General features: G+C 45.5%; 1 protein-coding gene across 1 annotated transcript in view; it reads right to left on the bottom strand.

Annotated features, from left to right (window-relative positions):
• magi3a (membrane associated guanylate kinase, WW and PDZ domain containing 3a) overlaps positions 1–14,091 on the bottom strand; it is a 99,820-nt gene extending 85,729 nt beyond the window's left edge. Inside the window, exon 1 of the mRNA XM_029507048.1 lies at positions 13,025–14,091. Within this exon, the coding sequence (XP_029362908.1) occupies positions 13,025–13,331 (307 nt within the window). The 5' untranslated portion in view covers positions 13,332–14,091. The remainder of the gene's footprint in view (positions 1–13,024) is intronic.
• Positions 14,092–14,601: the final 510 nt, after the last annotated feature.

Here is a 14,601-nt window from a genome sequence, read left to right as displayed (position 1 = left end):
CTGCTGTCAATGACAAACACCAACATCCCTCAATCTGGAAAAACAGGCTCCGGTTGGAAATACAATGCTGTTCAGAAACACCCCCGAAACCAACAAACTAGTGCGACAAGTTTCACATACAGGGCTGACAGGCACAGCTCCCTCTGGAGACAAAGGCCACAGTGAGCTTCACTTGAGACCGAAGCTGTAAAGCGATGCATTACTCGCACCCGCTCCCCGGTGACGCCCTCAATGCCCGTCAACTTTCCCGATTTGCAGATGAGCCTTTGGTTAAAAAAAAAAACAAAACAAAACAAACATGATGTTTACATGCACTCCCATTATGGTCATTGTTCCCTTTCCTGTCATCAGACCCTCCTTCCTATAACCTACACAGAGGAAGAGAAGAAAGCCTGCTCTACTTTAGCCAGTCTCCCACACAAACCGGAGAAAATAGGAGGATGGAGGAGATTAAGAAAAAGGAGGAGGACGGGGTGGTTTCGGTGGGTGGGGGGGGGTACGGGGATGGAAGTGCGGTGCCACTTATTCGCCCTGCCACCCTGCATCACCAAGCAGCCAGTGATGGATGAATAGGAGCACATCCCAATAATAGAAACAACTCAGGCACCAAGCGGCATCATTAGCTGAGCAGCAGCAGGCTTTTCGGGAAAAACAAGGAGACGTGTGTATGTTTAGATGTTAAATCCTATCTAGTTAAATGTGGGAACATTTATCAAAGTGCTCATGGGTGAATCTGCAGGGGACGAGCGCCGAGTGTGTCCATATTTCAAGCCAGCGCCGAGGCCCCCGAGTCGAGGCAGCAGAGGCCAAGCCACACGCCGACGCCTTCGCCCACGCCGCCGTGCGCTTCTTACTTCCACTCCCGTTCCAACGGTTCTTTCAAGGCGACTTGGGATCACGCCACTGTTTGCCGGCCACAAAGCCCTGCCGTATATTTGCATGTTGTAGCAGCGGCGTTTGCTGTGGTGTGCAGATAAAACGGACAATAAATCAGAGCAAACAGACAGATGGCTGGAACAAACAGAGCGCCGTGAGAACAGAAGGAGTGCCGTGGAAGACAAAACACAGGTATCAAGGACCTGCTAAGATTCAAGCCCCCATCGTTCAAACCACCGTTTCTCATTTAAGTCTTGTAAGACTCAAGTCTCATTTTTAACTGTCAAACATTTGTGACATTTTTGCCAAAAAGCAGACTTAGTTTGGTAACTTAAAATTGATAGTTTACAACTTTTTTTCCTCTACCTAATATCAGTCTCTTAATTGATAAGTTCCTGATGTTCTTCTTCACAACATGAGGAATAAATTACTTTGAAATGGGGCTAAATCGATAAAGAAATACTGACATAAAGGAAAAAATAAAGTAAATTTTAATAAAAACCAAAACATCTCTTGTCTGCATTTAATGTGATTCTGAAATGAATGAAAACAAACGCTTGCCTGGAATGTAGAAAAGACTAATGTGCTTTAAAAGCAGTCATTATTTAGTAATGTGTTTAATGGAGCAGAACATGAAAAAACGATTGATTTGTCGTCTGACTCTGACGTGACTGATCTTTTTTTCCTGGTTGCAGTAAAAAAAAAACCCACTGAATGATCATCTGCCATAAACAGCAACATGACAGCAGCAGTGATGTAAAAGATTCCTGTTAGTCCGTGTGGTCTCGTGGTCACCGGGGAATCCTTCTCATCCAAAGGCTGCTTCCATTCAGTGGATGCGTGACTCACGAGCAGAGGTGAGTAAGTCATCAAGTGCATTGCTGGAAAACCGCAGTAGCTTTTAGATTAGAAACACACCCTGAGTGTGTGCGTTGTGCGATGTGTGTGCGTGCGTGGCAGGGATCCACTGGTGGATGATCTTGTTTAGGCTGACATTGAGGTGACAGGGAGAGAGAGCATGACGCTGCGATATTGAATGCTGCTTTTACGTTGAGTGCTTTCCTTTTGTGCATCTGCTGGTTAGACTTTAGATCGTCATAATAATAGTTGTCTTCCCTCAGCAAGAACAAGGAAGACAGCATGATGAATCAACAAAGCTGATGGTAACCAACCACGATAATCATAACAAGATTACTGCAATCAATATATGTGATCAATGTCAAAATAATAATGGCAATAATAATTCCAGTGACAAAATCATCTCTCACTTATCGTGTTTAGTTTAATGTGTGAAAATCTATTAGATTAATACAAATGTACGCAGTTGCAGAGAGAATTTGTAATCCTAACTATTCGAAAGTGTGCAAAAAGAATAATACACTTAATGGATAGTAAAAAGGAAACTGGATGAAGCGATAAAAGAATCCCAGTCACGATCCGTACTAGAGGTCTGGGTTGAAAAGCCTCCTTCCCGTGGATGTGCGAAGCTGTGCGGCCACCCTTTTTGAGAAAGATCTGATGAGAACTTGGCTCCGCCGAAGGCCCTAAATGTGTGGAGGCATTTCAGATGAAAAATAAAAACAAAAACAAAAACTATGGTGACAGCGACGAGCTGGAAAAAAACTAATCTGTGTGCAGGCTGTGCAAGAAGATGCCAATAAAAGGAGCAGGAGAGGAAGAGGAAGAAGAAGAAGAAGCCCGCTGGTACACACTGTAGCACCAGCACAGGACTCAGCTGCTCATTAGTGGTTCAGATGTGTGTCTAAACTGTTGGCCGTGTTCAATTAAAAAGTGCACAGGGATCTGTGCTCACTACTTTCGAGTCCATTTATAATGTAACCATTTTAAAAAATGCAGCAGGTTAGGGGGAGAAATTTGCGGGGTTTAGTTTTCTGAGGCGCTCATTCAAATTAAACTATGAATTATTAAATTTGAAACTAGAAACAGAGACCAGAGTCATTTGGAAAACATTTAACGAGGTGACAAACTGAGAAGTGAGAAATGAGGCCAATGTCAGAAAGACGTCATTTTAATCTGACCAGTTGGATCACCCTTTATATAGTCTATTTTTCCAAATTTGCAGTCTTCGTCGATACAATGACGGAACGTAGCGTAACATGGCCGCCGCTTGCTTGACAGACAGTAAGAGAAGCAGCGACCTGCCGCAGACAAAGCAACGAGCGACATCAGCAGCATCAAGCTGATTCCATATCAGATCAAATCAGGACATCCCTGATTCCTCAGCCCTGCGGTGTCATTAACACAATTTTTTTTTTTTTTCAATATCCCAATTATCATTATTAGCTGTGTACTTCAACTCCAACGGCCTCAACTTAGTAAACAGACACACTGAGGAAATAGTAGATGCACTGAAAATGCTGCAATCCATTAAAGCTGGTGCAGGAAACACAATCACTGAATCCTGTGATTTGATGATACAGTATGCTTAAGATAACAATTTTTACAGCACAGCTTCGGCTCAAAAACTAAAAGAGTCTCATAATCAGGGTTCTCATTTCTCTGCTGCATCAACAGAAGCTGAAATAACTCGGCGAAGAAGAAGAGAAAAGATGATTTTCTGCCACATTTGAATCCTAGAGGGGAAACAACGTCATTTCACCAGCTGCCACTAAGTTTTATTTGCAAAGCATGTGCCAAGCCCTGACACTGACATGAAACAGACACACACCACATTGTGATCAAAGTGCACACAACAAGACAGTACGTGTGTTTCATGACAAGAGGGTCTATCTCTTCTGCCCATATGTCCACGCCGGAGCCATCTCGTGCGAAATTGCTGAGACGGGTCGTGCAGGTCAACAGACGGGTGGGAGGCTGTCAGGAAGAATCTGAACTTTATACATCATTGTGCGCCTATGCGTGCGCGTGCCGAGCGCCCATCGCTGCGTCTTGCATGTGTGTGTTTACTTCTCAAGCCGACTCGCTGGGAGGCGTGCTGCTCTGCCAGCTCCTGAGGAGCCCCCTGGTACACATGCTCTTAGGCAGCCTGGGCACGCAGACAGCAGCAATGCCATCCCGTAACAGCTCCACTAAGCTCTGGACGAGCTGAGAGGAAGACTGATAACAAGAACGGCGAGAGCCTGGCAAATGGCTCTCCCTGGACTATCTGGAGGCAACTCCCCCCTTTTTCATAGCCAAATTTTAGACCTTGCCAGTTCTTCTGCTCACGCTCTCCCTCTTTCCTTAAGCCAAGGCGATATGTTTTGCTTAGTTATCGCATCTCTGAAGGACTGAGATTCATCCTCCAGTTTTAAAATTCGTCTGTGGTGCAAAGACACCTCATATTAAATGCAAAAGGCCTGTTAACTGCAGGTCGTTCGGGGCCTGTTCAAAGTGTTTCAAGTCCATGAGCATTAAAATAACACCAGTTGGGCCGCATTCCTGTGTACTGAGTAAATCCTCCAGAGGCAGAGAGTATTTGAAAGTCATTTTCTGCTGACATGCGTCAGTGTGATGGCTTGACTGGAATCATAATAGGTTAAAAAACCTCCACGCTGCACCAACTTGAAGCCTCTTTTCATTTTACAGGAAACGCAGCCCGGTTATGATAAATAGCTGCCATTCAAATGATGCCTGTGGAGGTTTTGATTTTTTGTAGCGAAGAGACTGAGCCCACACCAACAGGGAAGGATGAAACTCACATGTACCCAAGAAAAAGGAACTACAGGGGAAAAAAAAAATCCATTTCAAAATCTGAAATTGTGGTTATATTTGTGGTATTGATCCCACTCTTGTGCAATGGCTGTTTAAAATGAGGGCATTCACAAGAAGTGAAGTGTATTCGAGCGCGGCATCTTTATGAGCAGGAAACAAACGTGACATTTCCGTGGAAAGTGTCTTGGTGACAGCAGCTACTGTCTCCTCAGAGAGGAGCTTTTCTTTGCGATCCCCTCGCAGGAAGAGGCGTCTTGGAGACGATTTCAAATTTCCGCAGAGAAAGCACCTGTTGGTAACAATACCCCGGTGGAACTTCACACTCCGCTCGACAAATCTGAAATAACTGCATTCCACACATGATCGCCATTCCCAGATAAAACACAAACCCTCCAGCGGGTACACACGCTGACAACAACGGAGCTATTTGTCAGGCAGATTTAAGGGAAACATTACAGATCATGTCACCAGAACAGGGTCCTGCTCATTATGTAATAAAAATGTCATCCGTACAGACGTTTTAAAAACGTGCTGAGGGAAACATGACATTTGAGGCTGAACAAACTGACTGAGAGGTGAGTCCTAAACCTGAAAAAATAAATAAATAAATAAATCAATCAATCAATCAATCAATCAGCTGCTGGAGCCAAAACTAGTGACAATTCTTATCAGGCTAATATCACACTGTAAAAAAAAAAAACAATGCAATAGCAACACACTGCTGGAGGAAAAGCAAATATACAGAGCTTTTTTTGGACAGTTACAAGCTGCACAAGGTCCTAAATAGATTGAACATGATCCGGTCTGAAACCCTGAAGCAGGTGAGGATACGTCGTTCTAGAAACCAGGCAAGGCTAGAAGCCTTTGTTTCTTTCTTTCACAGCCTCTCCCCGGGAGGTAAGTTTATTTGTAGTAATGCATTGGAAGGTATTCGAGCAATCTGGCTTAGCAATTGTGCGACAGGCTTGAATGACTGGTCCTCGTGGATACGCCACTGATTGCAACTTCAGGATTGCAGAGAGACAAGTCCTTCTGCTTACTTTAAACAGTGACTAATGTGTGTGTGATCTCTTGAGTCAATTTGCTCGAAGACCTCAGAGAGTCGGGCACTGGTCCGCTGCTGCCAGTTGCCCGGAGGCAAATTTGTCACTGTGAGCGTGTGTTTTGGTCTTTACATAGAAAACACCAGACAGCACACCTGACAACTGCAAAAACAAACCCGCAGAAGGGGTAAAGAATCTTACTTCTTCTGTCATGGGTGTAAATATTCTCGGAGTTGGTTTATCAGCAGAGCATAAGAAAAATAAGGTCTGCATGAGCTGAATACTGAGAAGGCAGGCTTGTCAAAACGAATAAAATCTGCGGTCAGTGTGAGCGCACCAGCCTTCTCAGCAAAAAGGCAAAACATCATGAATAAGAGCTGTGAGTCAAATCCAGTGTAAGCAACACGTCCTCCCAGTGTCCTCGGCCTCTCATAAAGACCGGGCCCTTTGGGCACCCGCGGCGGCTCCGGATGTGTCGGCTGGCTTAACAAAGATGAGATTGGACCCGATCAATAACCTGTTAGGGAAGCTAGGGAGCAAAGCAAGCTAAATTGGCCAGGCTGAGATCCTGACATCCATGAATTTTAATGAGGACACTCGGGGAACCTCATCTCCACGGAGCATGACACCTACCACAGAGGGAGGACACTACACACCGTGCATTAATGGCGTGGGGAGAAAATGGCTGTCTCTCGCGTCCCACATTAAGACAAATGCGACTTCAAGTAGACTTTATTTTCCAGCTTTGTAGCTATTTGTCTCAAGAGGATTTCATCCAGTTTCTCTGTCCATGGCTAAACAGATTTAAAGGCCCCATTCTCTACACTTTCCCAGCCTTTCATCTGAGCCGCTGATATCCAATAGAAACAATGAATGAATGAATTCAGGCTTCTCTTTGGAGATCTAGAAACAACAGGTCAGACCATTCCTCTGCCTCTGAGGGAATTAAAATCCAGCTCATTAGCAGACTTCGGGGAAACCAAATCCTGCAACAGCAGGTCCAGATGGGCGTGAAGTACGGCTGAGAGCAGTGACCGCTTTGCAGTGACATCACAACGTTACCGATACTCTGATGGCTCGCTTGAGGCCGTTTTCTGGACACCGGCTGTGAGTATCTCTCTGTGGACTGAGCACTTTGATACTGTCACAGCATTAATCTGGAGCCTAGACCTGCTTTATAATCACCGAAAAGACTTTCCTTCACTTCACTGCAATATGGGATTTTTTTTTTTTTTTTTACTACCTGCCCTTTCAAACTAATGACGGCAGCTCACTCTAGCCAGCAATATCATCTGTTGTTTAATCAGATCAAACACATGATAGCGGGATTTTCATTTTATTCTTTGAAAAGGGGACAAAGGGGGGGAGGGGAAAATCAGGTTTCAGTGGTCGAATATGAAACATTTTCACGCAGCGGTTTGGCAAAAACACCGGCAGTGCTGCAGCTCTGGGAGCAGATGGGGCCGCAGCAGCATCTGGCTGAGTAGGTGGTTACTGTGAGGGAGGTGCACTTTACATCAGTTTCATATCAGATGTCGTCACAGGCACAAACCGGGGATAAAAAAAAGCGGGCCGAATGGACTCTTGGAGACACAGCGTCACGACTAAACAGTTCAGTGGGCTACGCTGGCTGAGGGAGTATTGACAGAGGCCCATCAGCACGGGCACAGGGCCAAGCCCACAAGCCCCACAGCCCACCAGGAGACAGAACTCTGGGATTGAGTCTGCTCGGCTGATTTATTACCCAGAGTGTAAAGAAAGATCTCAACTGGAGGAACAGAGGTATGCACAAGTCCGCACCAAAGACAGGCAATCTGTCTCGGTCTTATCATTTGCATCCAAAATAAACACCAGAGATCCACGGTAAGTATAAATTAAAGAAAGAACCATCCCAGCACAATCTCTACATCCTCCCCTCTGCAACACAGAGAGGCCATATAGTGATGGAAAATGAGAGAAGAAAGAAAAAAAAAAAAACAACCCTTGCAGCATTCAAACACACACTGAAGGACGCACAATGTCTTTGTGTTCAGTTTCGAAATGCGAGCAGAAGTCAAAACCAATTCAGATGTGACTTAATTTTTCATTATCATGCATGCTTGTGCACACATATGCAGTCGGCTCACACAGGCCGGTTACTCGCAGATATGATTGGAAATACTGACTGAGCGGTAAGTCTGAGAGAGTGAGCTCTGGCTTGATGAACAGTCTGCAGAATCATTTCAGACAGTCACAACAGAGAATCAATACTATTATGGTGATTAATGGTAACATATGCGTTCTCAGCTCTGAGATTACTTTGCTCTCTTTGTCTTCTTCCTACCTCTGTTTCTTCTCATTCTTTCCTCTCCCTCTTTGACCCCATTTCCGTTTCTTCTAAACCTGTTTGTCTTTTTTTTTTTTTCCTCCCTCCCTTCCTCTCCTGGTTTAAATCCAATACATCCTTCAAAAGGGAACCCATCTCAGGGAAATTTCTGAGACAGCGATGTGCCAGCTGCCTCTTCCTTCTTTCTTTTCCAGTTATTGCCTGTGCGGCAACACTACAGGGAGGTTTCACACAGACCCAGCCAGAAACAAAGTCCCCAAATAGGCCCTCCGCTGAGGGCAGCGAGTGTGCATCTGGAAGAAACTCGATTCAATCAACTATCAGATAATCTATCCGCTGCATCCCTCTATCCACGCGTGCAGCTGTGCATTGCAGTCTGGCTGCCGTTTTGGATATTTGGATACACATCTCCCTGCCTGCAGCTCACAGCAACACAGGCTTTTTTTTTTTTAAAGCTAATCAGACTCCTTTCGGACACATCAGGGTCAGGTGGTGTGGCATTTTTGCTAAAGGCACAATAGCAGTTCTCACAAGCCCAAACAACACCCTTTTTTCTCTCTCTCTCTCTTTCTCTCGTGTCTGATGCTGGAGGACAAACATTCCTTATCATGAAGTTAATGTTGGTGCACAGTGCAGGAAGGTAATGACAATGTTAATAGACGATAAAAATGAAAAACCCCAGGTGATAGTTAACAAAACAACCGCCATGCCAGTCACTGATTCACATGTTCATTAATGACAAGAAGAAGCCAGAGCTCTAATTCTAAATTAACTTGCACAATACAGAGCTGTTTGCCTGCTGGGTTTATTTAATGACAGTATAAAAATCCAATTCTTTTGCCCTAACTTAAGTAGCAACATTTAAAAAAAAAAAAGAAAAGAAATCACAGTGTAAATGCACAGCATGTGACGATGAAGATGCTCATATGGGAGCTGCTGTCTTATTGTTTTACCGATGAATTATGAACCAGGAGGTTCTCACCATCAGCCGAATCATCTGCAGAGGTCTCCTCCTCTCCTTAGCAATTAGACCAGTGGATTTAAACTGGGGGGTGGGGGGGGTACACAGAATATGGCAGCTTCATTTAAAAACAAAAACGTCTAGGTGGACACCTAGGGGAGGCCGAGAGGCGAGCTGCCTAACATTTACCAGGCTTTTGTCTAATTAAGATCCAGAGAGGAAAAAGAGTATCTTAGAAATGTGGCACAGAACTGGATGGAAAGTTGATTGGTTGAGCGGTCTGAGCCGCACTGTCAGGTGACGACACATTTTCAGGCAATTTAATGTGAAAAATATAAAGGGTGTACCTTTCAGTCAAAGGTGGTGAAACGCAGCACTTTCATACGAGCACAACAGGACTTATCATTCCTCATGACATAGGAAGTGCCAGGCTCTGCTCCCTGTTATGTATACGCGATGTTTAGAAGCTGACCTCGTCTTATCTGAAGAGAGATAAACAGCTTCAGGAACGGCCCGCTGCTGGAGAGAGCCCAATTAGGAGGCGAGCCGAGGAAAAGGAGGGCGAGAGGCGACACCATCCAATTCCAACAGCAGCAGCAACAACCTGGAGACGCTGCTGCTGGCATCACAGCACGACCACTCAGCGAGTAGAAGGACGCAGTCTTGGTGAATGTTGCTGTTATCAGGGGCGGGGCGTTAGGGGGAGTCTCATTCTGCCCATCCGATCGCACCGGCGTCCCTCACTGACAACTGGTGGGCCGGGCGGAGGGCAGAGAAGTGTGACAGATTTCAGGGAATGAGCTGACAGAGCAGCCAGTAGGAGGTTGGCGATGGGCGGACACCACGTCAGGTGTACAGCTGCGATACGCACACTCTTACAAATGCTCGCAGAGGACGTAGGATCTGGCGGAGAGAGCACAGAGCAGAAGGGCACAAATGAAGCTCCATTCGCACTCACAAAACCCTGAATGGGGGCAGCAGGAGGAGCAGTAGCCTCGCCTGTGAAGTTTTTGGGCAGTCCAAGAGCAAGAAAAGGAAAGAAGTGAAATCTGGTAGCTAAATTGTCCGGTTGCAGCAGAGACAATATTTACCGTGGGGAGAATGAGCAGGGAGATTGTCGCGGCTCTGCTCAGCTGCTTTCGAGCAGCTTAGTCTTAGAAGCCTTGAACGCTCAGTGGGGTTGGAGACGGGGAGGAGGCACTTTACATTAACACAGCCGGTGCGCTTATCGCTCTGCTGTGCTGATGATGGCAAACGTGTGAAGCGTTAACCTCGACACGACACCCCCCGATGAGACTAAAGGCAACGAGACGAGCGAAAGGGAAAGAAAAAAGGTAACAAAGTATTAAACGGTGTCCAGGTTGGTTGGTTGTGGATTTAATGCACGGCTTTGTCAAACATTAAAGTGAACTCAAAGTCTCTCACTGCCGCTGGGACTAAATATCTAAAACACACCTCTTTTGACTGAAACTATCCGTTCATTGACAAATATCTGTCATGTGTTTCTTTTTCTCTTTTTTTTTGGGGGGGGGATACACTTCCCTAATCTGCCTCCCTCAACTGCATAAATAAAACTGACCATCCATCCAACAAGTGGCAACATGTCGTGTAAAGTAAATAACAAAAAGTCACAGAGAGTACAAATGTGGGCACATTGTTTGTTAACCAGTAACATGAAAGCGGCTGATCGTCACAGACTGGTGATGTATGACAGGATCCATTAGGGGGAAAAGAGGCCTTTCCTGTTAAGCCTTAAAAGGTGGAATAAAGAACCCACTGCAGTTATCTCACACACTCATTCAAGCATCCTGTCCATGTGATTCTTTTGTAGTGTCTGGTAAAAAGAAAAACTACACCCTATTTAAAAAATGGTAAATTAAGAGACTGAAATCAAATGTGCAGTTGCACTTTTCTCTACATCAGCTGGAAGTGCCATGTACTTGCTATAGGTTAAAAATAAAAGTGCTCCTCGGCAGCTAGAAGACTCCAGAAGCCCCATCAGACTCACTAACTCTTTGTTCTGTTAATGATGAACTAATCTCTGAGATGATAATGTCATTATTCCACTTAAGTTTGTGTTTTGTGGACCAGTTAAGTATCTTCAGTTTAAGATTATTATATATATATTTTTTTATTATTTTTAAAGTGTATGCCTTTCAGTCTGCAGGAAGATCACTCAGCACCACAGTAAACAAACTCACCGGCAATAAATAAAAGTAATTTCCATCTGGACCTTCTTTTCTTAACAGTCTTCTTATAGTAGGGTAAAACGTGAACCTTGGCCATCTCAGTATTATCATCATCATCTCTCTTTCACACTTTAAAAGACGAAGACTGAGCCTTTTGGAAGAAAAACTCCTCTCCAGTTTCCATTCCAGACCTGATTTGTGAATCTATCCATTAAGCTCCAAGAACAAACGAGTGAGCCCTGAGTCTGTTTACAGAATTTAATCAATGGGCTGCCCACTCACAGGTCACAGCAATAGGTATCTGTGGGATCCCTGCGCTTCTACGAAATCTTCTCCTCCAGGTAGCTGCCTATTACCTGGCTCTCCTTACAAAGATGGAAGCTGCATACTGAGGGCATGGGCCACTTCTGTCCCCATCTGTGCGGGGGAAGAGTCATGAGGTCTCAGCTGCTGTGAGGTTAGGAAGGGGAGCCGGGAATGGCAAAACACGCAGCGAGACATATTTTGGCTGAGCGGAGAAGATCAAGCATTCATCCCGGCTCCCAAAACTTTACAGAGAATACATATTTACCTCCAGCGCGTTCAGCTTACTAACACCTGAACCGCCCATCTGCCACATCATCCTGGAATAAAGGAGCAATCAGTGATGGATGAAGTATGAATAAATCATGAGGGAGGGGACAAAGACATAAACACACAGCGAGGGCCCAGCAAGGGTCCCACAATGAAGCAGCCTCTGCACGTCAAAGTGCAACTTGAGCATCACTTTCCACGCAACTAACGTCACGTAGCACAAGGTCAGGAGGAAAATGTTAGAAAAACCTGAGACGACGTGAGCTGCAATGGATAACGTTGTTAAAAAAAAAAAAAAAAAAGCTCAGTCAGTTGAAAAGTAATACTCTCCATTTTGATTCCAGTCCCAGATTCCAGGTTTAGCTGATGTGCAGCAGCAAGACTGCCACACAGCAAAGAAGCCAGACAGTCAAGGTGTCAAACCGTGTCCCCGGGCTCTCACACCATCCTGGGGATTTGAGGATACGGGCCTAATTGATTCAATTAGACTTGGACTCGGCTCAGTGCTGCAAGCAGACTGACACCGTCTAAGCTGGCAGAGCAACCAAACAAATCCCTGCTAAGTATTTGCCACAGAAGTACCTCTATCGAATCCGTCCATTCACGTGAACAGACACACCACAAACGCCCTTCATGTCCTGGGTGACTGATAGTTTGACACTGTGAACACATTCATCAGACGTGTCTGCAGACCAGAAGCAAGCACAAACCAATTACTGTTGAGTCCAGTAATTACAGACAAATCCAATCAGTAAGCTTTCAGATGAGCTTACAGACAGAGAATCACAATGACATGGAATAAGCAAGCATGTGTGTGTGTGTGTTAGTGATGACTCCGTGAGTGCGACAAGGTGACACACACGAGCTATAGAATGAGGCAGGCAACACTTGGGCAGTGGATGCAAAGAAGATTACATGCTGAGTTCAGACAAAAGGCTGCAAGCTTATTGACCGTTCATGGTTTATGTTGGAGAGTACACACACTCACACACACACACACACACACACACACACACACACACTGAGTGGTGTGAACAAGCATGCTTACACACAACATGCTCACTTATATATTGTTTGACAGGATTGGACTGCAGCAGCAGCAGTGGTAGAAATTTGTCTGAATAAAAAGGGAGCATGTTAACACACTTCAGGTGCAGCTGTAAGTAGTGACCAACACAACACAACACAACACAACACAACACACACACACCTGATCCCTCCACACAAACATAGGCTCAGAGGTGAGTGTGAAGTTCTTGCTCTTATTTATTCACGACACACTTTGAGAATCTCAACCTCCAGGTTTCAACGAGGTTTGTGTGTCTGCGATGGTGATTGTGTGTGTCTGATTGTTATTCTAAACTAACGGCTGGGCACTCACCTGGTTTCACAGTCTTCAGGCGGACGGGCTCCCGAAAGTGTCGGATGACGGCCAGCGTGTCTCGGTTGGTGAGTCCGCTCACCGGAGTGCCGTTCACCTCCAGCAGCACGTCCCCGCCGCCGGGGAGCCTGCCGGCGTGACACACCACCGCCTCCGAAACTACGTGTCCGAGGTGCGGGAACTCTCCCAGCTCCGCGCCGCCCCGCACCTCCGCCACCGTGACCAACTCTCCGGAACCCCCCCACGACACGGTGCACTCCTGCACTTTGGCCGACCAGTGCTTCTTCTTCTTCAGCGTCTTGGACATTGTAGTTGGCAGCTCTTTTTGCAAAAACAAAACCCCGCAATTGTTTATTTCTTTGCGCACGAACGAGATTATTATTATTATTGTTATTTTTGTCCTTCGGCGCAAGACGCACGCTTCTCTGATCCCTAAGACGCAATGACGCACGGAGAAATCATGGCAGATTATAGAAGTTGTGGATGCTTGATTGTGTTGTATTCCATTACGGGGTAAAAAAAAAAAAAGGAAATGGATAACAAGTGTCTGTTTATTCTGTCAGATCAAACTCCCTCTGTTGATGATCAATCCTTCCATCGGATCAGCGGAGCATCACCTGTCTGCCGCTGGGATGAGAGACCAGCTGCGTCAGTGTCGCATTGAAGCGGAAAAGTGCTGGTTCTGATGCTGGGGCTTCTCGATCCCACACCCCAATGTGCACTCTAAAAAAAAAAAAAAAAAAAAAAAAATTAAATAAATAAAAAAGAAATAAAAAACTGCAGTTTTTTTAAAATCCTCTCCGTCGGGTTTGAAAGGCAGCACCGATCCTTGTGCGCAGTTTGGAGACTGTCACTTCAAAAAGCGTGGAGCGAAGGAAATAAATAATAATAAAAAAAAATATCCCACTTAGGAGTTCCCAAAATAAAAATTAAAAATAAAATAAAATAAAAAAAAATCAATACTGTCGAGGAAAGACGTAGAATAAATACTGTAGAACTTCATAAAAAAAAAGAAAAAAGAAATTAATTTCCAAACCGATGGAGCGATCCTCCGCTCCGCGACGGTTCCGCATCCGAGCCCGGCGGAGAGGTGAGTTTACTCTGCGCACCTGTCCTCCCCCCCTCCTCCTCCTCCTCCTCCTCCTCCTCCTCCCGCCGTCCTCCTCCCCCTCTCCCTCCCCCACCTCCTCCTCCTCTCCCTCCCCGGCGGTGACATCAGCGAGGCGGCCCGTGGAGACGGAGAAACATACCTGACTGTCCTCTGAGGCGGGCCGGCCGGCGTCCTATCGTTCTCCAGGAGCAAACAAGAAGAACAAAAAAAAAACAAAAAAAACAAAACAACAACAACAACACCAAACAAACAAACAAAACAAAACAAATGAACCCTGAGGCGCCTTGTTCTGGTGTTTTTGGGTTGGTTTGGGTTTGTCCGGGACGCGCCGGTGGAGATATTTCTCTTTTCCACTAAAACACAACGCAGCAGCATGCAACAGCCGCGATCCGATTAGGTTTCACTCCATAACTTTTTACCCCCCCCCCCCAAAAAAAATAATCTTTTTCCGTGTTGGTTTCCGGAG

The sequence above is a fragment of the Echeneis naucrates genome, chromosome 7 (genome assembly GCF_900963305.1).
Source record: "Echeneis naucrates chromosome 7, fEcheNa1.1, whole genome shotgun sequence".
NCBI lineage: Eukaryota > Metazoa > Chordata > Actinopteri > Carangiformes > Echeneidae > Echeneis > Echeneis naucrates.
This window is presented reverse-complemented; position numbering and strand designations above follow the sequence as displayed.